A 21,080-nucleotide genomic window follows, 5' to 3' on the forward strand; every position below is an offset into this window, starting at 1 on the left:
CAGTCCAGAAGTCAGAGGTAATGGTCAAAGCTCAATTGGAGGCATTTATTAAAGGCCAAGCCAGTGAGTGGACAACTCTGTCTGTATCACCATGATGTTTAACACAATGAACTTGATGGGAAGGGGGAACTACTCCATTTCCAATAGAGGAAACTGAGGTAATGTGAGCTCATCTTGTGAGCTCAGGTCACAAGCTCATTAAGTTTTAGATTCTGCATTATTTAGTATCAAAACTTGTGTTTTGTACCTACTTTAAATTGCCTGTCTAAAGATGGAAGCCCTGCTTCTGACAGTCAATGGTGTGACTTTTTAAAAAATCCAAACCAACAAAAGTCAAATCCAAGGACAAAAGAGGTAAAGGGGAGAGATATTTTTGTCTTGCGAGCTGCTCGGTGAATCTGCCGTCATGCTTCACTCTTCTCTTCTCAGTTAAGACTCCGCCTTTCCTCCACGGCTCTTAGATAAACTTGGACCCAAGCTGGTGAAGAAATAGCCACAGCTCTTCTGGAGAGGCTCAGAGGCAGGTGATTGGATTTTTTTTCAGTACTGGAGATTGATCCCAGGGCTTTCACATACTGAGCTGTATCCCCAGTCCTTCTGTACCATCAGCATCATCATCACCAAGTTCCCTAGGCTGGGTTCGACTTGTGACCCTCCTTCCTTGGCCTCCTAAGGCACTCGGTTTATACATGTGCCACTCTGCTTGGCTCAAATGGATCTCAAGGGTATAGAAAGTTTGCCAGTCAGGGTGAACAAGACATCATTCAAGAATGAGAAGCCTGGTACTGAAGGGTAGGTCATGAAGAAGTGAGGTCAGGTGCAGCAGTGGGAATTTACATGAAAATCTCAGCAGGATGATCCAGTGGGTGGCTTTGGGAGCCACTGTCCTTAAGAGACTTCCTTCCCTGGAAAAGCAGGCACAGGAACTGCCAGGGCACAGCTAATTACTGAATGAAACTCTACACAGTAGAAGATGTGCGTCTCTACCAGTGTGTCAGGCCAGCCTCTTTCACCACAAAGGTGGGGTCCCTGGAGAGCCTGTCATTGCTGCTGCTGTTCTGTCACTCTTTCTGGTCGACAAGGCGGGGGGTGGTGGTATCTGACTTAATATCCAACCAACCCCCAAGTCCAGCTGCCAAAGCTCATGTCTGTGTGGATACAGCAGAGCTGCCTGCCTGGGTGGACCCAACTGACCTATATCATTCTTCTCCCTCCTCACAAGCTGTGGCTGAGTGGGTCCACATGGTTCACCAGAGAATGTCAAGAGATGACACCAACTCAGACTCACTGGCCTTAATAGTCCAGTGCAGATCGCCCCCTGATCACCCCTGCTGGAGGTAAGGTTAAGAATACTGAGAACCTCAGCTGCTCCTTTTGCCAAGTGCTGCGGTGTCAGCAGCACGTGAGCTCGATGAATCAGATGTATCTCAAGAGTTCTGCCAAAACCAGCTTTTAGGGGAAGCTCAGCTTACATTCATACTGCTTTTTTGTCTTTGATTCTCAGAACAGAGGACCAGAGAGCCATGGGAGCTGGATTCCTGGCATATCATCCATCTCTTTGGCTCAAGGAATGGCTGACCCGAGGCACCCAGAAAATGAGGAAAACTCTTTAAGAATATCTGATACTGCTCACTGCCAGGAAATTTATTCTGCAAGTCTAGCTCAAATCCCCCCTGCAATATTTGGAGCTTTCTTCTTACCTAGTTTCTCAGCTGAGGATCTGGACAGCTTGTTTTTCTAGGCTACCCCAAATTTCTCCCTACATAGTGTTTTCCCCTTCTAAGTGTGCCTTTCTCCCCTTGCTCTGTGTCTTTCTTAATTTCAGAAGCAGATCAACTATAATAATATGGTCAACACAAAATGCTTTCCTCTAGAGCCAATAATGTATCATACTTAACAAGCATTGACAATGTGTCCAACACCTTACTAGGAACCACAAGCGCTTTACCCTGTTTAAACTCCACAGCCACCCTATGATGCTGGTGATGTGCCCATCCGGCAGATGAAGAAACCGAAGCTAGAAGCATTAAGTGACGTGTATGGTGTCTGCTTTGTCCTGGAGCCTGGACTCCACTCGAGGCAGTCTGCCTCCAAGTCCCCACCCTGCCCCCCTGCTCTCCTGCTGGGCAGCCTCTCCTGCCACTCAGCCCATCAGGGTGAATCTGTCCATGTTCAGGGGACACCAGACCACATCAGAATAAACTAGAAGCATGGGGCAGTTCAACTGCTACAAAAGAGACAGGTTGTATTTCAGCGAGAGGCAGAGAGATGTCTGCCATTGATGGAGCCCACTTTGCTCGCCTCTTGTACTTGAGAAGGAATTTTTCCTTTCTCCCCTTTTAACTTTCTGTTCCTTTCCAGAACCATCAGTCTCACTGTTCTTTGTTCAGTGTGTGCCTCCTTTTGAGTTTATATCCTTTCCAGCAGCTTCCTTCTTGGGCCAACCCTGTCTTACCTCGGTTCAAGACCAGGGCTCAGTCTTTGTGGAAGTTTTGTTGGTTTTGCAGTCTCAGGTAGGTCTCATGACAGCCTCTCATTTTCTTGTAATATCAACACTGGTTACAAACTGGTGTAAGTGGCTGGAATCACTCCATATAATTCAGTTGATTAAAAAAAACCTGTGCACATTTCCTTGCATAGTTTATCTTATATAAAGCGAGGAGCTTGGGCCAGATGGTCTCGGAGGGACCTTCTGGCTCTGACATATTCTGGCTTTCAGAATACTTTCTATAATAGATTACTTGGAATCCAATTTAGAGAAAGGCACATTCCACACCAGTGCTCTGGGGCTCTTGACACAATAGTGGTTGGCCCTGTTATCTTGAAAACAAACAATGCCCAGACCCCGACAGGGGTCCCCCGCTTTTCCAAGCAGTAAGGAGCAGTAAATCTCTTTGGCAGAATCTCAGTGTGGTCCTAGCTGCTAGGTGCCAAGCTGGAATCTTTGCCTGGCTCGTGTTTCCTCACCCCATCCCCCCTCTAGACACCAGCACAGCTTCTATTAGCTCATCACAGTCTGGACACTTCCTAATTATCTGAGTCCACAGTGGTCCTCTTGGGGACCTGCAGCCTCTGATTCCAAGACATAATGGATGATGGGGGCCAGCTGCCTCACCAGAGCCCTCAAATGACCGTTCCTCTGGTAGCTTGAGGAAAACAAAACATTCTCAATCCATGGTGAGGGTAACTTAGGTGTGGAAGCAGCCAATCCCCCTCTGGATCAGACTGGACTGCTGCTTGCAGGGTGAGTTAGTATATCCCACTGGAAATGTCCTGTGACTTGCAAGTACAGACTGGTAGGCACTGGAGGCCCAGGAGAGGGAGAAGCACAGATGGTCCAACGTTGCTTTTACTCACCTGAAAAGAGAATTCGGAGCTGGACTCTTCCTCTCATTTTCCATGTGGGTTTTAAGGAGACCTGGGGTCTACCAGTGGAGCTGTACTCTCAGGAATTGAGACTATGCCACACAGCAGGCAATTCTTATCCAGACTCTGAGGAACTAAACTGAAAGCTGTGTATGGTCTTTAAACACTGGCAGGAGCCAGGCCGCGTGCATCCCCTATTCTCAGAGCCTCTCCACCCACCCACCTCTGCCACCTGCACTTCTGCTGAAGTCCCTCTTGGTGGCAGTGACCAATGATTCCCAAGAGCTCAGCAAATTGAGGTTCCCAAGTTCAGGAAGACCGTGCCACTGTGTGAACCACCTCAAACTCCCACATCAGCCACCTTCCTGTCAATGCGCAGTGTCCTAAGGTGTCACCTATCAGCCCTGCCACCCAGCAGGAGTTAACGACATGGTATCAGTCAAGTTAGGCAAACGGGTTAGCATAGGCAAGGTTACTCCCAAGGTCACCGCGGCGACTCACCACTGTACATGTCAGGGTGGTTTCTTAAGGACGAGTCATTATAGGGGTGGTCTGCAATAAACAAAAGAGGGTGAGCAAACAGAAGGCCACGGAGTCACAGAGGCATACACAGGGAGAGAAAAAACAGAAACGCAAAGCCACAAAACAACCGAGAAGAGCGCCAGTGGTGTTGGGCAAAGGAAAGACACGGCACACTTGGCAAGGTGACGGTGCTCAGTGAAGAACAAGCAACACAAAATGGCCCCAAAAGGAACCGAAAGGTTAAATCCTGCAAAAGAAAACAGGCAAGAATAAAGTAAGTTTCTTTCGAAATGGGAGAAATTAGGCTTGAACTTTGCTTGGTCCTAGTATGTTCTGATCAAATGAGATAAAGGATTAGTGGCGTCCTGCAGCGTCTTAGGACCAACTTCTCATCAGAGTCCTCAGGTCCCAGGACTCTGGGCCAGGCCAGCTCTGGAGTGCAGCTGAAGAAAAAGGGGTGTTAATGAGCTTGGGGGCCAAAAGCCACGTCCTGTGGGAGCAGAAGCCAAGCTGCAGGGGGTGGGTGGGAGGTCAGCGGGAGAAGAGTCACTGGCAAAGGGAGGGATGGGAAGACCCTTGGAGCGCCCAGCAACATGTGTCCCCTAAATATGTGACCAGGTGGGGACCTTGGCGGTCTCTGATCCAACTATGGGAGGGAGGGAGGGAGGGAGAGATGTGGAGTTTCCGCTCTAGAATCAGAAGGGGAGTTGGGGACAGGAGAGCGAGGTGGTGAGCAGAGAGTGCCACACCCACTTCAGGACAGCGTGATGACAACGCTGGAGATCAGCGCTCTGCTGGATGATGACATTGCTTAAGTGTGGTGGCTTTGGTTCCAATGGGAGGGTCATTAAAACACCTGGGTCTTTATTCCTCAGTGAAAAGACATCTTGGAATAGGACATGCGAACAGGCCAGTGTCCTCAAGTACCTTTTTACTTGCCACATCACCACCGTTCCCTTCCAGGGTTTGAGTTTTGACAATTACCAACACGGAATGGTACTGTCAGCTAGCCAACTGGAAGCCAAGCAGACAGCCCTGAGCAGCCTAGGACATGGTCCAACTGCCGGGGGGTGGGGAGGGGGTTGGGAGGACAGATGCTGTGCCAAAACATTTGCATATTTGAAGACAGATCAAATCCTGTTACAACTAATTGTGAGTTCTTTTCTGGGCCCAGCATTGCGCTGCAGCCAATCTGCCTAACAGCCCGTAGGAGGGTTTTCATTATTCACCACTGCCTCCTCGGGCAGGGGGCTAAAGGCAGGAACTGATCCCCAATAGGATAAAGGGGCACGTGGCACTGGGGTATGTGTGGGGGGCATTCCTTGCCTCTCTAGTGGCCTCCACAGATGAAAGGGCTCTTCTTTCATGCTGTCATGCCAGGGGAAAAGAAGCCTCCTGCTCACGACCAATGGAGCTCACAGAAGAGAATCAAGGAGATTTTCAGACTCCTCTGGGAAGGTCGCTTAGGGATCGGAAAGGAGCACAGAGCACACTATTGCTCATGGATGCTGCTTCTCAGTAGAGGGGGAGGGACTTGGGACCTGGTGTGGGGCGCAGCTGGGCAAGGAGGGCCAGGGTCCATCTCTGTGAGTCTGATTCCACTAATTATCTTTCAATGCACCCCCGAACAGGTTTAAAAATGATTTTATTTGATTTTTGTAGCACTACAGATCAAACTCATACTAGACAAGCACTCCACCACTAACTATAACCCTAGCCATAAAAATTATTCTTTAGAGTACTCAGTATTTGCCACTTTATACCTTTTCAACTTTCTGTTAACACAGTTAATAAGAAAGTGTGATGAGATTTATTTTTTCCAGAAGGACAAACTGTGGGCACACTGTTTTGCCTCCCACCCCCAGCCCTGGCTCTGGAGGTAGAAGAAAAAGCCTGTGTCCTTTCCAGACAGGAAAGTCAAGAGCCCAACTGCACTATTTTAAGCAACTGTGCCCGATTCTGGGCTGGCTCTGCTGCCCAGAGCTTGCTTCCAGCCAGAGCTGTCATGGGAGAACTCCAGGAAGCTGGCAGGGTTTTGTTTCAGGAACCTGGAGGGTTTCCCATCATTTGAGGTTTTCAGTGGAACAGGGGACCCAGAAATGAGGCAGAAGGGAATATCTTTCATATCCCCTTGGTGAGAAAAGGGAATTGCTGGAAAGTTCAATTTCTAAATGCTGCTTAAATTTCTATGGAAACAGATTCATCACTTCTGCCTCCAAGCCAGGATGGCAGAAGGTCACCTGACTTGGCTGACTCAGCAGGCTGATTTCCAGCCTTCCCCTGGGTGCACAGAAGGGGTCCAGGCGGGAAGCTGGGGAGCCCTCTCACCTCTCCCACTGGCTCCTTCTCATTGCTGGCTCTGTCTTGGCTACTGGGGCCACTCTGAGGTCCTGGGCAGACCACACTGTCCCCCCAGCTCAGCCAGCTGGCAGGCAGTCACCTGGGATGCACCAAAAAGATGCTGTGGAAAACCCAATTTTCTTCTTCAGGGGCTGCCTGGGCCTGCATCAGAAATAAGGAAGGAAGGGCTGGGGGCAAGCAGAGCAGAACGGGGTTGCCTGCAGGAGCATGTGGGGCTCTGGCTTGCAGCTGGGGTCTGGGCCATCCTGAGGGCTGTCATGCTTCGGGCAGTCAACACCCCTGGGAACAGTTGTGGGGACACAGATGACCAGAGGCGGTAAGTGCAGTTCAAAGAAACAGAAGAATAGAGACAGAGAAAAGAAGACAAAAAAGAGGAAGAACAGAGAGGAAGGAAATAGAACAGAGAAACTGAGATAAAGTGGAAAAAAGGAGGGAAAAAACCACATGAGAAGCAGAACATAAAAGCAAGCTCCTCTTCTCTGTCACGGGGAAGGGACGTGGGCTTCGCTGACCTTCAGTGCACCTCTCCTGTCACCAGCAGGGAGTGATGAGGAAAGAAGGCAGGAAGGGCTCAAGCCCTTGCCACCCCATGCCCCACCCACCAGCTCTACCTAGGTGTCACTGACAGTCAGAGCCGACTTCCCCAGAACCCTTGCCATTCACCCACTGCACTGACGGCAAGGTTCATGGCATGCGTCAGATGGAATGAGGTGTCTTTTTAGGGTGAAGCTCTTTCACAGAAGGTGTGTAACACATCCATGGAGAAAACCAACTGGGACAACTTTCAGTGTCATGAGCAATCTGAGGTTTTTTTTTTCCAGTTCTGAGGATCAAACCCAGGGTGTTCTAACTGAGCTGTATCAACATCCCTTTGACAAATTTTTTAAAAAATTTTGAGACACAGTCTTGCTTAATTTCCAGAGTGGGCTCAAACTTGTTATCTTTCTGCTCAGCCTCCCACACAGCTCAGATTACAGGTACACACTGCTGCACCCAGCAATGTGTTCCAGGCTGGTCTGGACCTTGAATTTCTGACTACACTTTCCTCACAACTCCACTGACATGAGGGAGGCCACTGACACTATCCCGGGTCAGGAAAGGCCACTTGCTTTTGCATCAAAGAAAATCAAAGAATAAAAACTGAAACAAATTAAGTCAAAACATAAATGTACAACTTCTAAACAGCAATTTCACATGGTTCAACAAGTATCTATTATAGAATCAAGTAAAATTTATTTTTGTGTGTCTGCTAGTTTTTTTGTTTGCTTGTTTTTGAGAGAGGGCCCCACTATGTAGCCCAGGCGGGCCTTGAACTTGTGGTGATCCTCCTGTCTCGTTCTCCTGAGTGCTGGGATTACAGGTGTGCACCACCATGCCTGGCTTTTCCAGTAATTTTAATATGCTATGCTCTGGCTTTCTTCTAGAAATAAAGATACTCAAGAGTTAACTAGATATAAATCAGCTTAATGAGGGATGAAGATGACCAATGACACTTAAACAAAGTGATTCTCAGAGCCAGGGATTTAGCTCTGTGGCCTAAGTGCTTGCCTGGCAAGCATGAGGTTGTGAGTTCAATCCCTGGTACCAAAGAACAAAAACAAAACAAAACAAAAAAAGATGTTATTCTCAAACTCCGGGGTACTAAGTCTTGCAAATATGCAACCTACTCAGTTAGAGAAACACTGGGCCTTGGTGTATGATTCTAATTCCCACCAAAGTTGGAGAAGCACTGGCCAGGAGTAGGAACAAATTCAACTCAAGGCTTTAGAATTAAGTGACACTTTTTACAGGTCATTGCAATGGCTCCTGTTAGCTCAGGCTCAGTGAGTAGGTAGGCTTTCTAGGTGAGCCTCCGGGTTAAGTTTCCCTGTGGACACAGGCACCCAGGGCAGCAGGGCTCCTTTGGTCACAGCCCTGGGCAGGGCCTGCACTTACTGGTGAGAACCTTGAGGGTGAAGGGGTTCTTCTGCTGGATGGTGTGTGTGAAATGGAAGCGAGCGTTACAGCTGTAGTCGGTCTGCATGTCCTGCAGCATCACGTTGGAGAAGTAGAGGTCTCCGTTATGGCCCTGGGAGACGCGTTTGTCCTGGGTGATGGGCTCCATGGCTATAAGGAAGCACAGGTGTGATGAGAAGTTAGAAGGCCAACCACTGAGCACTACAGAAGCAGGCCTGGGGTCCGGGAGGTTGACTTTACTTGTCTTAACCCTCCCAACTCTAGAGTAGGGCTAGTTTCTATTGTACAGAAAAGAATCCAAGGGACCAGGCAGCAAGGGAGGAGCAGGAGTTTGGATCCAACCGGGCCTGCGTACCACGCCCATGCAGTATGAGTACCCATTGCAAATCCTTGTTCATACCACAAAAGATCTGACCGTCCTCAGGGCCACAGGGAGGAAACACAAGCCTTTAGATGCGCCTCCTAGCCGAGGGAGCACAGCGAAGGCAGGATTCACGGCTTGTTTATGCCCCAGCCCCTGCCTGAGGGCCTGGCACATGAGGACTCTCAACAAGTTGCTGAATTAAATGAAGTTCAGCTTGGCTTTGTTGCACTTAATCAAAAAATTTTTTAAGAAAAGCAACTCTCAATTACAATTGCAACTCTCAATTTTAATTGTAAGATGGGTTCCAATCACTGAAGCATACCACCAATTTTAAGAGGTATTCCAATTTTAGAGCTGTTAAACTACAAAAACGTGTGCTTTTTAGTCAATGACATCACAGGAGAGGCTGAGGCTGCAGATTGTATTATCGATGTTTTTTTTCCAGCATTGATATAAACCCCAAAGACCAGGTCTTGAGGCTGACAGGTCTGTTCTCTTACAGTTAAGGCTGACTACACACAGCTGTCTCTTTCCTGTGCTCACAACTGTCTTCTAAATCACCATGTCTGCAAGCACAAGATCAGTGGCGCCAACATTTCCACAATGGGCTCCTTGAATCACTCTGTAGAGACGTGCTGTAGGCCTGCTGTGCTCCAGGCACTGAGCCAGGTATGGATGAACAATGAACAAAAAAGTCAGCTCCTGTCCTCAGCAAACTACCAGTCAGTGCAATACAGCATGGAGAGCACAGCATACCAGGGAGCAATCAGAGGTTGCAGAGAAGGGGCCAGTCCACTTGTGTGTCTGTGGCTGAACCCTGAAGGCTGCATGTCTTACACCAGACAGAAAGGATGGAGGAGGGGTGCTGCTAAAGGCTAAGAGCACAGGGCCTATGCAGGGCTTCGGGATGCAGGCTGAGGGTGAGAGGGGCAAAGGCCAGAAAGAGGACCAGATGCCAAAGCTGTTCCTGACCTGAGGTCAGGGAGAAGCCAATGAAAGTGTTCAAGCGTCTGACCAGGGAGCCCTATTATACACATGGCTGTCACCCAGGGACAGGCTGATGGTGGCTGGAGCAGAAATGGAAAGAAGCAGAGGGCTGTGAGACCTGCTCTGGAGGTGGCATGGACATAGCGTGGTAACAAACTTCTATGTGATGGATGAGAAAGGAGTGTCGAAACTGGGAACTAACAAGCTGGCCCACCTACCTGGAGCTTGGCAGCCTGCCCACATGCCATAGGGTGACAAGGGCAGAGAAGGACAATGACAGAGCACACAGCCACCCTCACCCCACAAGACAGCGTGCAATGCTGTCTCCCTGACATGGCAGCCTCTCTTGAAACTTAGCTGATGCACAGAATGATGGATGATGGGCAGGTGGACAGGTGGATATACAGACGGATGGACAGGTGCATAGGGAGGGGCTGGAAGGAGGGAGGGATGAATGGATGGACAGATAGGGAGGGATGGATAGACAGAGGAATGAATAGGGAGGGGGATAGATGGATGGATGGATAGGGATGGATAGAAAGGGATGGATGGATAGATAGGAGGGATGGAAAGGGATGGATGGAGAGGGACAGAAGGATGGATGGATGAATGGATAAAGAGGGATGAGGATGATGCATGTTTGATGGATGAATGGACAGAGAGGGATGGAAGATGGTTAAATGGATGATGGATGGGTAGGGAGGGACAGAAGGACAGGTCAAGGAAACAGGTGGGCAGGAAAGGAGGGGAAGGAAAGCCAGCAGATGCACAGAGAGACCATGGACAGCTAATTACACTGTACTCTCCCTCTGTTTTAATTGAAAATGTGGGGAAACTTAGGCCCAGAAAGATTAAATAAGCTTCTTCCAAAACTGCACCAAACATCTCTAAACGGTGTCACCCAGACCCCTGCTCCAGACACCCTCTCTCCTCCTTGCACCTTCATCCAGACTCATTCCTGCACTTACTCTCCACCCTAGAGAAGTGGGTGGAGCAAGTCCAGACCGACCAACGCTCATGAGAAAGTGTGGCTCAGCCACCTCCCACTGGCTTACAGGTGCGGTTTCTCCTCCTCTTTATTCTTTCCTTCTTTTGCAATTCTTGACCTTCACCTTCACAAGTGGTACTAAAAACTCTGTAGTGGACTAAGTCTCACCACTTTGGATGGATTAGCTCACCGACCTTTACAATAATATCGCCAGATAAGGATATTGTTAATTTTGTTTCTCCCAGAAGACGACTTGTAGGTTCAGGGAGGTTATGCAACCTGCTTAAAATCATACAGCATCAACAACCTCTCTGCAGAGCTGCGTTCTCAACCCACATGGCCAAGCTGTACCTGTCTCTCCCAAGTCATGGTCTTCCTGCTTTGAGTTCACCCTCCCACCTAACACACCTCCCTCACTCCCTGGGGCCAGACCATCAACAAAACATGGGGCTCCCAAGACTTACAGCTGCTCATCCAGAAGATAACGGGGGACGGGAGGCCAGGAGGCGGGTTGCACTGCAGCGTCAAAGGGGCGCCTTCCTGAACCACAACAGGGTCCAGGTTTTCTTTGGGCCACAGGGGAGATTCTGGGGAAGAAGAGACAACGAGGGTAAAGTGAGGGTGAGGGCTAGAGCTGGGGTACCCTTGTGAGACAGGAGGACAGGGGCCTTTGTGGGGGTACATGCCAGTCTTGAGGGTCTCCCCTTCCCCTCCTCTGGTGCCCAAGGTGGCCTGTGACTTTGGGGCCAGCTCTGACTTGGCTTGCAAATTTCCTTTCCAGGAAATCTTTCTGAGTGGTTCAGGGGCGGCTCTCCTGGAATGACCTTCCATGCCCTGCCTCACTTTCCTGGCCCTGCCTTGTGGTACTCACTGGACACCTGCAGGCGGATCCTGTTGGACAGGGCGGTGCCAAATTTGTTGCGGGCAAAACACTGGTATTCGCCTTCGTACTCTTCAGGCCGCCCACCACTGCGGAAATCTATCACCAGCGTCCCTGACCTCCTCCTCATGGACACCCGCGGGTCCTTGGCGATATTGAAGAATCTGCTGTTTCGAGTCCAGTGGAAGCTATGGATAGTGGGGACAGGGGGATCATGACAGATGATGGAACATTCATATGCAGATCCATCCATGCTCTTCCATGCTAATGAGTCCAGCCCTTGTGGGGTGGAACTGTGGAGAGCAGAGAAGATGGGAACCCCAGCAGCACTCCCTGGGTCTGTTCAGAGCAGGGCCTGGCCTCAGCATTTTTACCCAGCGTGGCTGGGAACCATGGCTCTGGGTGGTGGACGCTCAGCCAGCCCCTGGGAGGTTCTGTCCTTTAAGTGCATGATGGAGAGTAGGTAGCAATTTTGAGTCTTTAAAATCTAGAGTCGGCTATTCCTTTTAGTCTCAGAACATTCCCAGCGCCCTACCCAGGAATGCAAACCCAAATTCATAACCGGTCAGGACTTACGCTGCTCCTCCAGGACCGTGAAGTGGATAATCCACCCCCACCCCACACACATCAAAGTCACAAGGAACTGGCTTGGTTATCACTGTGCACTGTGAGTGTAGATGACGAGGCAGCCACACTGCAGCACTAGAGGGGCGGCTTTTGTTTATTTTATTCTTTTATTGTTGTAAGTACATGTTTGTAGTACATAAAGATCACAAATCATCGCAGGGAGTTGCATGTACACCATGCATCTTAATTCATTTCTTTGTCTCTCTTTTTCCATCCCCTACCCTTCCTAAAGGGGCAGCTTTTAAAAGATGGGTAGCCTAATGACACTGAGCGATGGTGTGAAGTACCCAGTGCCCTCTGGGACTGTTGCTCAATGGTACAGTGCTTGTCTAGCATGTATGAGGTCCTGGATTCAAAACTTAGCACTGCAAAACAAACCCCAACCCTGCCCCCCCAAAGCAACAAGCAAACAAACCAACCAAAAGAAACTAAGTACCCTGCTTGTCTTGGGAGGATGCAGCCAGTGCCTGTGCCTTTTAGCCACTTATCACAGAACCAGTGAAAGGAGGAGGAGAAGCAGAGGCTGCTCAGTGTCAGAGTCACTATCCCCACAAAGGAACCACAGGAAAACACCAATCCCAGAAGCACCGTGACCAGTGCCCCCACTGGCCCTCCAGTCCCACTTCCAGTGAGGAATCCTTGCAGGTTCCAGAGCTCATATCTCTGTATCAGAACCTTTCATGATAGCCTATCACACATGTCCAGCAGCCTCTGGCCTGCTTGCTCTTCTGTGATACACGCACCCTGGCAAGGTCCTGCCACAGCTGGCCTGAGGCCAGCCAGAGCTCATGGCTGCAGCTGTGATAGTGGGAACAGACAGCATCTTCCATGTCTCCAAGGCTTAGCGTTTGGCACACATGAACCTGAGCTTGTGGGGTCAGAGGCTGGGTTTACATGTGGGTTTTGCCCCATTCCTGGGGAATAACTATGGGAAAGGCACTAAAAACCTGCTCCTCCACGTGTTTTTTGTGCAGGAGGACATAGGCCCCGCCCAGAGGAAGCAGGATGGTTGAGCAGAGACACTGTGAGCAAGAGCAGCCAGCACAGCCTGGAAGGAGCAGGCTTCAGGCTCCTGTCTGCTGACCCCACACCTGATCCCGATAAGCAGATAAGCAGAGAGCTCAGAATACAGAGCTGGAGTCAGGCAGGAGGAGGAACTCTGCATTGCTGAACAGGCAGTAGATGAGGGCGACACCAGGCTGGGGGCAGAATGTCCTGCTGGAAGTCAGAACAGCTAGTGTCTGTCTGGCTTTTCATGATGAATTCAGACAAACTGCCTAAGTACTTCCAGCCCTAGTTTCCTTTTCAGCTAAGTTTCCTGTTTCCTAAATTGCACCTCCTACCTGGTCTGTGACTGAGTGTAACTTATCGGATGTCTCATTTGCCTGCTCAGAGGCTGGGGTGGTCTTCGCTGGTCCTTTCTGTCGACTCACCTGGGGGCAGGGTTCCCCTTCGCCTCACACTCAATCAGGATGTTGTCACGGGGGTCCACGATGTGGTCCTTCACTGACTGCTTGGTGATGGTTGGAGGCTGGGTCACTGCAATAGGATGTCAGGGGGCGGTCAGGGCTGGCTTGGGGGACAGCTAGAATCATGGGGCATGCAGGCAAGTGGTCATGAACAAGTCCTCACTCTAGAGACCTGCTTTCTGTAGGAAAGGGGGTTAGTGCTGAGGGCTAACGAAAGAATCCCTTTGAGAAGATTCAAAGTCCCTATGAGAGGCGGAAAGCCAGGCTTTTGTTATGCCCAGCCTTATAGCTCAATACCTAACACCAGGTACACAACAGTCTCTGACAAGTGTGTGCTGGATGAATACAAGAACAAAAGCAGCTACCTTTTTAGAACTCAGGGACCATGGTTCTGTGCCCCAAGCCACACCTGGTTAGGTAAGAGCTGAAAGATGCATTAGTTCCAGAGAGCATCCTAGGGGCTTGTCAGATCCTCCATCCTGGGGTCCTCAGCCCCAGGGCTCTATGCCAGGGTCCCATGTCAACTGCTGAGGCCAGAGGAGCAGCCAGGGCCGTGGTGTATCTCAGCTTCCATTCGGGGACCCTCCTCTCACCACCTGCTCCTCTACCTTGCCCAGCAGTGGGAGCCTCTGGCTAAGCAAGCTCCTCTCTTTGGTATGGTTGGGGATCTCAACACGGGGCTGATAGAGAGGCCACCGATCCCAGACATCTGGCCTCACTGGCTCACATGGCCTCTCCCACCTTTATACCCTCCCTCCCACCTCGGAGGCCCGAGGGTGAGGCAGTGCGTGGGACTTACGCTCATTCTGAATGCTTGCTGTTAGTTCCAGTGGGTTAGCATTGCAGGGAGAGAAAAGAAGAACACCGTTATCGCACATGGCTAACCATACAGCAGAAGGGAGAGGTGGCCTGGGGACAGCATTGTGTCCTGGCCTTCTTGATTCAGCTGCAGAGTTCAGGGGACAAGCACAGCAGGGGTTGAGAGCAGCCCCATCATATGCTTCACAGAGAAGGTGCTGTCTCCCTTGGAGCCCAAAGCCACAGCAGGGAGCCTGGAGACAGAGGAACTATTGTTGTCCTATTCTTGTAGAAATACATTGCCCTGTAGTGGAGCCTACTGCTCCTTACTGCATTTTATGTAGAGCAGGTAAAGAGGAGGTGGCTCAAATCTTCCCCAGCTGTCCCTGGAAGGTGTGCCTGCTGGAGTACTACAGGTGGCTCCTATACAGGTGTGCATATGCGTGCATGTGTGTGTGCATGTGTGTGTGTTGCTGGGGATCAAACCCAGGGCCTCAAACATGCTAGGCCAAGTGTTCTGTCACTGAGCTCCAACCAGGCCCAAGTTCTGCATTTCTGACCAGACGCCAGGTGACACTGAGGCCTGTGGCCTGTGAGTGCAGCTCAGGTAGTGAGGGCAAACCCTTGCTGGTGTTCTGGGGAGAAAGTCTCAGTTCAAATGTGTCTGTAGAGAAAAGAACGTGAGCTGCTACAACTCTGTACAATGTCCTTCCTTAGGTCAGCACCGGAAAGCACCTCTGTATTCTCCCTGCACACGGTGTGGATGCTGGGCGCCACGTTAGCTGTGGGCTGAGTTCTTCATTGAGTGCTGAGGGAAGCAGGGGGCAGGGGAGGTTGCAGGCCCCTGGTGGAGCCGCAGGGACCTTGATGCCTTCCAATCTTCTGACCTTTTGGGAGGGCAAAACGAGGAGGAGGAGGAACGAAGGGGTTCAGAGGGGGCCCTGGAGGAGCCCAAGTTCATTAGGCTTGAGAGGTCACAGAGGGATAGGGGAAAGGAGAGGTGAGGGGAGGTATGGCAAATAAGTCAGTAAGTCCTGACAGGACAGCCAAGGAAAGGCTCATGGTGGGCCGGAGGGTGGGTGTGTGGCCCATGTGGAAGAAGCATTTACTTTTCCCATGTGCCCAGGGCTGCCCAGCCAGGAATGACATGAGAGACAGGAAAAGGCCCAGTTTCTGTACACACGCTCCGTGGAGCTCCCCCCAGCAGCACTGTCGCTGTCAGTGACCTTCTCATCAGGGGCGCAGGAAAGGTGATTATGTGGGGCTCCATGGGAGGGGCGGGAGACTGGGGAGCTGAGTCCTTCTGACCCCAGCCTGGTCCCGGCTTCTTCGTTCCAGTCATAGCTGATACCTCCTGGGTCCCCACCCACAGGTGCGGCTCTGGCCTCACCCAGATGGGCTCCCAGCTGCTCTTCCACAGAGCAGAAGCCAGATCAATGGGAAGAGCCTTACACATTGGTGGAGAGCTCTAACAAAGGAAGTCACTCAGTGAAGACCCTATGGGAAGTCTGGTGCAAAGTCAGAGTAGATACCTGCTCTGCTAATGCCTGACCAATGTGCTTTCTTTGGTACTAGCGACAGGACCTAGGGCCCTCACACTGGACTACATCCCTAGCCATTTTTTATCTTGAGACAAGGTCCCACTAAACTGCTAAGTCACCTGCACTAGGTTCAGACTTTCTAACCTCCTGCCTCAGACTCTGAGAGTGCAGGGGTTGCAGGTGTGCACCACTGTGTCCAGCTCACACACCCATTTTTACACACCCATTCTTGGCTGGGAGGTGAATTAACCAGTGGTGGGGGGCCTGCAGCACTCTGTTCTCCTTTGGATGAGCACCAGATGAGGTAAGAGGGAAACCTTGATGAGTGGAGGCTCTCAGCAGCTGGAGCAGCTGGCTGCTGTCTGCCTCCACACGGCCTATCTGGCCAGCAGTCTCTTGAAAATCTACTTGCCTAAAGGGACAATGACATTTGTAGTCACCACTGTTTTCTTGAGGAATTTATTATAGGGACAGGATCTACCCAGAAGACAAGCTGCCACAGGGAGAAGACGGTGAGGACAGACTGTCTAGCGACAAGGAGAGGCAAGCTCTTCTCCAGCGTCACATCACCTGCCTGTCTCTCCACGGAACTTGCTGTCTGATGATGCCCACTGAAGGATGAATTTGTTCTTTTTGCTCCCAGGGGCCACAAAGCCGTTTCAGCCCGGGCCTTCAGGGGTTGGGTAGTGGCCATCGCTGTCTCTGTTTCCTCCTGGGCTCTCACCCTTCCCTTGGGGGACAGGTGGAGGGGAGCACATGTCACAGTGCCCATCCCATAGTACAATTTGGGGTGCAGTTGGAGAGGAAGTGTCTCTCCCACTCTGTGGGCCACCTCTGCAAATTCCTAGGATACGAGTGCTAAGTCCCCTTGGCGTGGGACAGACAGAGGGGCAAGCCTCCAGCAGATTCTTTTGGCAAACCCACTCTGGCTCATGAGGTGACCCTTTGGTTGCTTCAAAGGTCACACTGTTCTCCTTGGGGCTGAAGGGGTACAGATGCTTGTGACTTCACTGCAGCCTGAATGAGGGATTGTGTGGTAGCCCAGGGCCCTCTTCCAAGGAGCTGCTGGGCCAACTTCCCTGGGTGGAGACAGTATCCTTGCCCTTGAGGCATAGAGAATGTTCCCAAGGGGAAGCAGTAGGAGGACACCAAGGAATTCTGGCAGCCTCCAGCTGAGAAAGTTAGAGATGCAAATCTTCCCCCAGCCCAGAGACAGAAGGTGTAGTCCGCTAATACCAGAGCAAGAGCCCAGGTGCTGGGCCCAGAAGTGGCTGGGATCTCTTCAACACAGTTGGGTCCTCTGGGAAGGGCTGCTCTGTGTGTGTGTGTGTGTGTGCTCGCACTCGTGTGTAGGCTCTGGAGAAGCTGTGATGGTGGGGAGGGCAGGGCCCTCAGGGCATGTTTCTGGCAGCCTGGGCCACCTGGACGGTTTTGGCAGGACTCACCTCTCCACCATAGGTGAGGCCCTCATATCCTGCTCTGCAGCTTCTCTGTTTTCTAATCTGTCAGCCAGGGTGAATACCTGCTTCCTCGCTTCACTGGGAAAACCTCATGTGATGTCACATACAGTACTAGGTTCTCTGCTTGGCCAGGACAGCGTGATTTCAGTGGGTCCAGTGAGGACTAAGAGGAGGCAGTATTACGTGGTGTGTATGTAGGGGGCATTCTGAGCGCAAAATTAGTGGTCAAGAGATCCAGGCTCTGTTTGGCTCCATTACCATTTGTCACGTGACCCCAAGCAAGGGGCAGAAGTCCATGAATACAACGTGGAAAGGTGGCTTCCTTCTGGGCCCCCTTGCGCCCCTAGTATGAGGATGGGTGGTGAGTAGCTTAGGGCACTCTCTGCTCTCTGCCAGTGTGGTAATTTGGGGAGACTGATTGCTTGGGCTCCTGGCTGTGTCTACAGGAGTATACAGATACAGATTTCCCTCCCCCCAGTTCTAGGGATTAAACCCAGTGCATTCACATGGAGCTACACCCTTTGCCTTTTACTGTATTTTTATTTTGAGACAGGGTCTTGCGAAGTTGCCCAGGCTAGGCTGGAACTTGCACCTCCTCCCTTATCCTCCCAGAGTGCTGGGATTACAGGCATGTACCTATCAGAAATCTGCCGAAGCCATTTCTGAGTTCACAGCATAGGATTCCCTCCATGCCCTGCACCCCCTCCCAGCCCCAGGGCTCAGAGTGGCAGGTGAGTGAGTGAGTGAGAAGCGGCGGAAGAGAAATAAGCCGTCACCACTTTCTGGATAACCCAATTTCCTCTGCACCCCCTCCCTCTCCAGGGACAAGGCATTTATCGCACTCTTATTAGACTGTCTGCCTGGGACTGTTAATGAGAACTCTCCTCGAGAGCGGGCCAGCTGCAGACAGTCACCATGGGAACAGTTCCTCTCACAACTCTGCTCTCTGCCTGCCCTGGGTGTGGACCCTGAAATGTGCACATACACTTGGGCTACTGTACTGGGGCACCAGTGGCCTTGCTCATCTCGCTTTTGGGTCCGGTTCACAGTTTTTACTGCCCTCTGCTGTCCCTGGTGCCCACTCTTTTGGGGTACTGTTCTCATTGAGGGGGAGGATGGTTTCCCTTTAGAGAGCTCCATGGGGACTTTCTGCAAACCAATTACTCTGCCACCCCCTCCCCAGACATTTGTCTGGGGAGGGCCCACATCAGCGGTGGCATCATGTTGGTCCTAGTTATTCCTTGGGGCAACCCAAGAAGTGTGGCTGCTGACCACAGGCCATGTAAGAACGCAGCGACACACAGGGTGCTGCCTTGACACTTTAAACCCCTTCTTTCAGGATCGTGATGCTCACACAGTGTCTCCACCAGAGAAGCAGAATGGATTCATTCTCCCACACGACTGTGGGAAAACTGGACACAGGTGGAAGCCATGCCTCGTTCATTTAAATGACTTATTTATCCAGGCCTTTTGCAAAGATAATTGCCTTCCCAGCCCTCCTGGGCCATCTATCCTCCCCACCCCTCCAGCCGAGGGAACCAAGGTTCAGCTTTGGATATAGCATAGAAAGGCAGGTAAGAGCACCCCTACACTTCCCCCGAAGCTGTTTTTAGAAGGTCATAAACATAGAGGGCCAAAGAGGGTGAGCAGAAGGAAGAATGCAAGAGGCTCCCAGAATTTCACACTTGGCAACCCCAGGAAGCGCAAGCATTTTTTTAGAGACCAGTTCTGCAACTTGCAGTATCAGAATACCAAACATGAGCCGGTGTTGATTCACTAGACAGCAAGCCAGCTTGGGATCCCAGAATCACTCATTTCTACCCTCTCCCCAACCTTCAAGAGGTCTTAACTCTCCTCCAACCTCGCCTTCCCTCCCGCTCCTTGACCTAAAAACAGGAGGAAACAGTATGGGGCAAGACTCACGATCCATAGGAATCTCGATGGCACTGCCAAGACTGAGGAGGAGGAGGAGGAGGAAGGCTGTGTGGAGCCAGGGCGGCGGCTGCTGCCTGGCCATCCTCGGCACCGCGCCCCTCTCCCTGCTCCCCAGCCCTCGGGCTCTTGCTGCCTCCAGCTGCTCCACGTGGGCTTTCGGGACAGAGCTCAGCTGTGGAAGGAAACACACAGCAAGTTAGTTTTTCATGAACTTGTGCCTGTTCTTGTACTCCTCCAGGGCCTTGGAGGACTCTGGGTCCCCTTGGTCACCTTGGTCACAGAGCAGGGGAATGTCCTGGTGCAGGATTCCTAACTCTAAAACTAAGGACATTTGGAACATTCTGTGTAGGGAACTGTGCTGGGTACTGGAGGATGTTTGACAGCATCCTGATCCTGGTCTCTACTGACCAGATGCCAGCAGAGTCCACCCCTGCCTCCAACCAAAAATGGCTCCAGACATTGTCACCTGGGCCAGGAGGGCAAAGCCATTCCCAACTGAGAACTACTGTGGCACAAGGAAAGAAAACTCTGCACAGATCAGTTACGAAAGCAAACACTGGCCTGTGAAGAACACTGTGCAAAGTTGTAGAAATGCAAGAGCCCATGGGTTCCCTGAGGGAATTTAGGGCAGTAGCAGAGACACAAAATCACCCTGATCTCTTTTGATCTAAGGGCAAGGGAACGGGATGACACCAGCAGCCCTGGGGGTCCCAGCCCGAACCCTGGATGGCCATGGAATGTTTTGTTTTAAGTATTTCGTGCAGCTAAGATGTGCTGCTCCTTTATAGGTAATGGCAGTAGTGAGACAGTGACGCAGAAGTGGGCTTTGAGGTGGTCAATAGAATAAACAACATTTGTGACAGCTCAAGCACGAGCTATCATGGCGGGGCTTCCAGGGAAGTGGGTTAGAGATGCGTGTCCAGCTGTAAGTGCGTCTCCTTAAGAGACTAAGCCTCTTCCCCTCAAGATGGGACAAGAGCACCTGAGATGCAATCAGACACAATGCTAAGCTGCCCGAGGCTCTGAATCACAGAGTATGTAGCCATAGTCCAGTTTGCTTTTCCTCCATGGGCCCAGGTCCAAAAGGAAGACGTAGGTGGTATGTTCAGAATCTGAGCTCTCTTGGACTGATGGCTGCCCATCAAATGGATCTTTGCTTCTGCTTCCATTTCATCTGGTGGCAACTTGAAGCCCATGGTCAACTGTCCATGCTCACTGTCTCCTGCCCATCCTGACTGAGGGGGAGAGGACCTTGCAGGCAACAGCTCCTGGGGAACAATGCCAACCTCCTAGAGACCCGCAGCAGGAAGCAGGTTACAAATCACCACCTCCCCTGTGCAGGATTCAGGGCAGGTGAAGGATTCTGACTCACATTTCAACGGTTTCCTCCCAACCTCATGTGTTCCTGAGCTCCATCACTTGTCCCCTGCCCCCTGCCATCACTTTGGTTCAGCCACCATCGTTTCATACAGCAGCCTCTTGTGTGGTCTCCCAGCGTCCACCCTGTCCCTGATTCATTCTTCATTCACTACCAAAGCCTTGTTTTTGAAGTACAAATGTCAGTATCCCACTCCCCTAGGTGGACACTCACAGCTACTGCTGCCTGAAAGTTAATGCCCCTCATCCTTTACTCTCCCCATGATGGTACTTTGTACTTTATATTCATTCAAAAGTCACTTGTTTCCCCCATACACATGACTATAAAGGAAAGTGCTCTGATTGTTTATGGTTCTGTTCCTAGAATCAATCACAGCACCAAAGACATAGTAGGACCTCAAAAATGTGGCAGATAGAAATATGTATGGACAAACAAAAAGAATGATTGG

General features: G+C 51.0%; 1 protein-coding gene across 19 annotated transcripts in view; it reads right to left on the reverse strand.

The window, feature by feature from the left end:
• Nfasc (neurofascin) overlaps nucleotides 1–21,080 on the reverse strand; it is a 164,023-nt gene that overhangs the window by 50,596 nt on the left and 92,347 nt on the right. For 10 of the 19 annotated variants that reach the window (XM_005005879.3, XM_023567207.2, XM_023567214.2 and 7 more), the window contains 7 exons: nucleotides 19,243–19,426; nucleotides 14,320–14,337; nucleotides 13,485–13,590; nucleotides 11,416–11,612; nucleotides 11,009–11,131; nucleotides 8,185–8,355; nucleotides 3,868–3,918 (listed from right to left, as the gene is read on the reverse strand). In XM_005005879.3, the coding sequence (XP_005005936.1) occupies nucleotides 3,868–3,918; nucleotides 8,185–8,355; nucleotides 11,009–11,131; nucleotides 11,416–11,612; nucleotides 13,485–13,590; nucleotides 14,320–14,337; nucleotides 19,243–19,426 (850 nt within the window). The remainder of the gene's footprint in view (nucleotides 1–3,867; nucleotides 3,919–8,184; nucleotides 8,356–11,008; nucleotides 11,132–11,415; nucleotides 11,613–13,484; nucleotides 13,591–14,319; nucleotides 14,338–19,242; nucleotides 19,427–21,080) is intronic. The other 9 variants (XM_063240065.1, XM_013157895.3, XM_013157894.3 and 6 more) reach the window with 3 other exon arrangements.

Source organism: Cavia porcellus, unplaced genomic scaffold, assembly GCF_034190915.1.
Source record: "Cavia porcellus strain 051 isolate PalLab524CR breed Dunkin Hartley unplaced genomic scaffold, mCavPor4.1 scaffold_29, whole genome shotgun sequence".
NCBI classification, from domain to species: domain Eukaryota; kingdom Metazoa; phylum Chordata; class Mammalia; order Rodentia; family Caviidae; genus Cavia; species Cavia porcellus.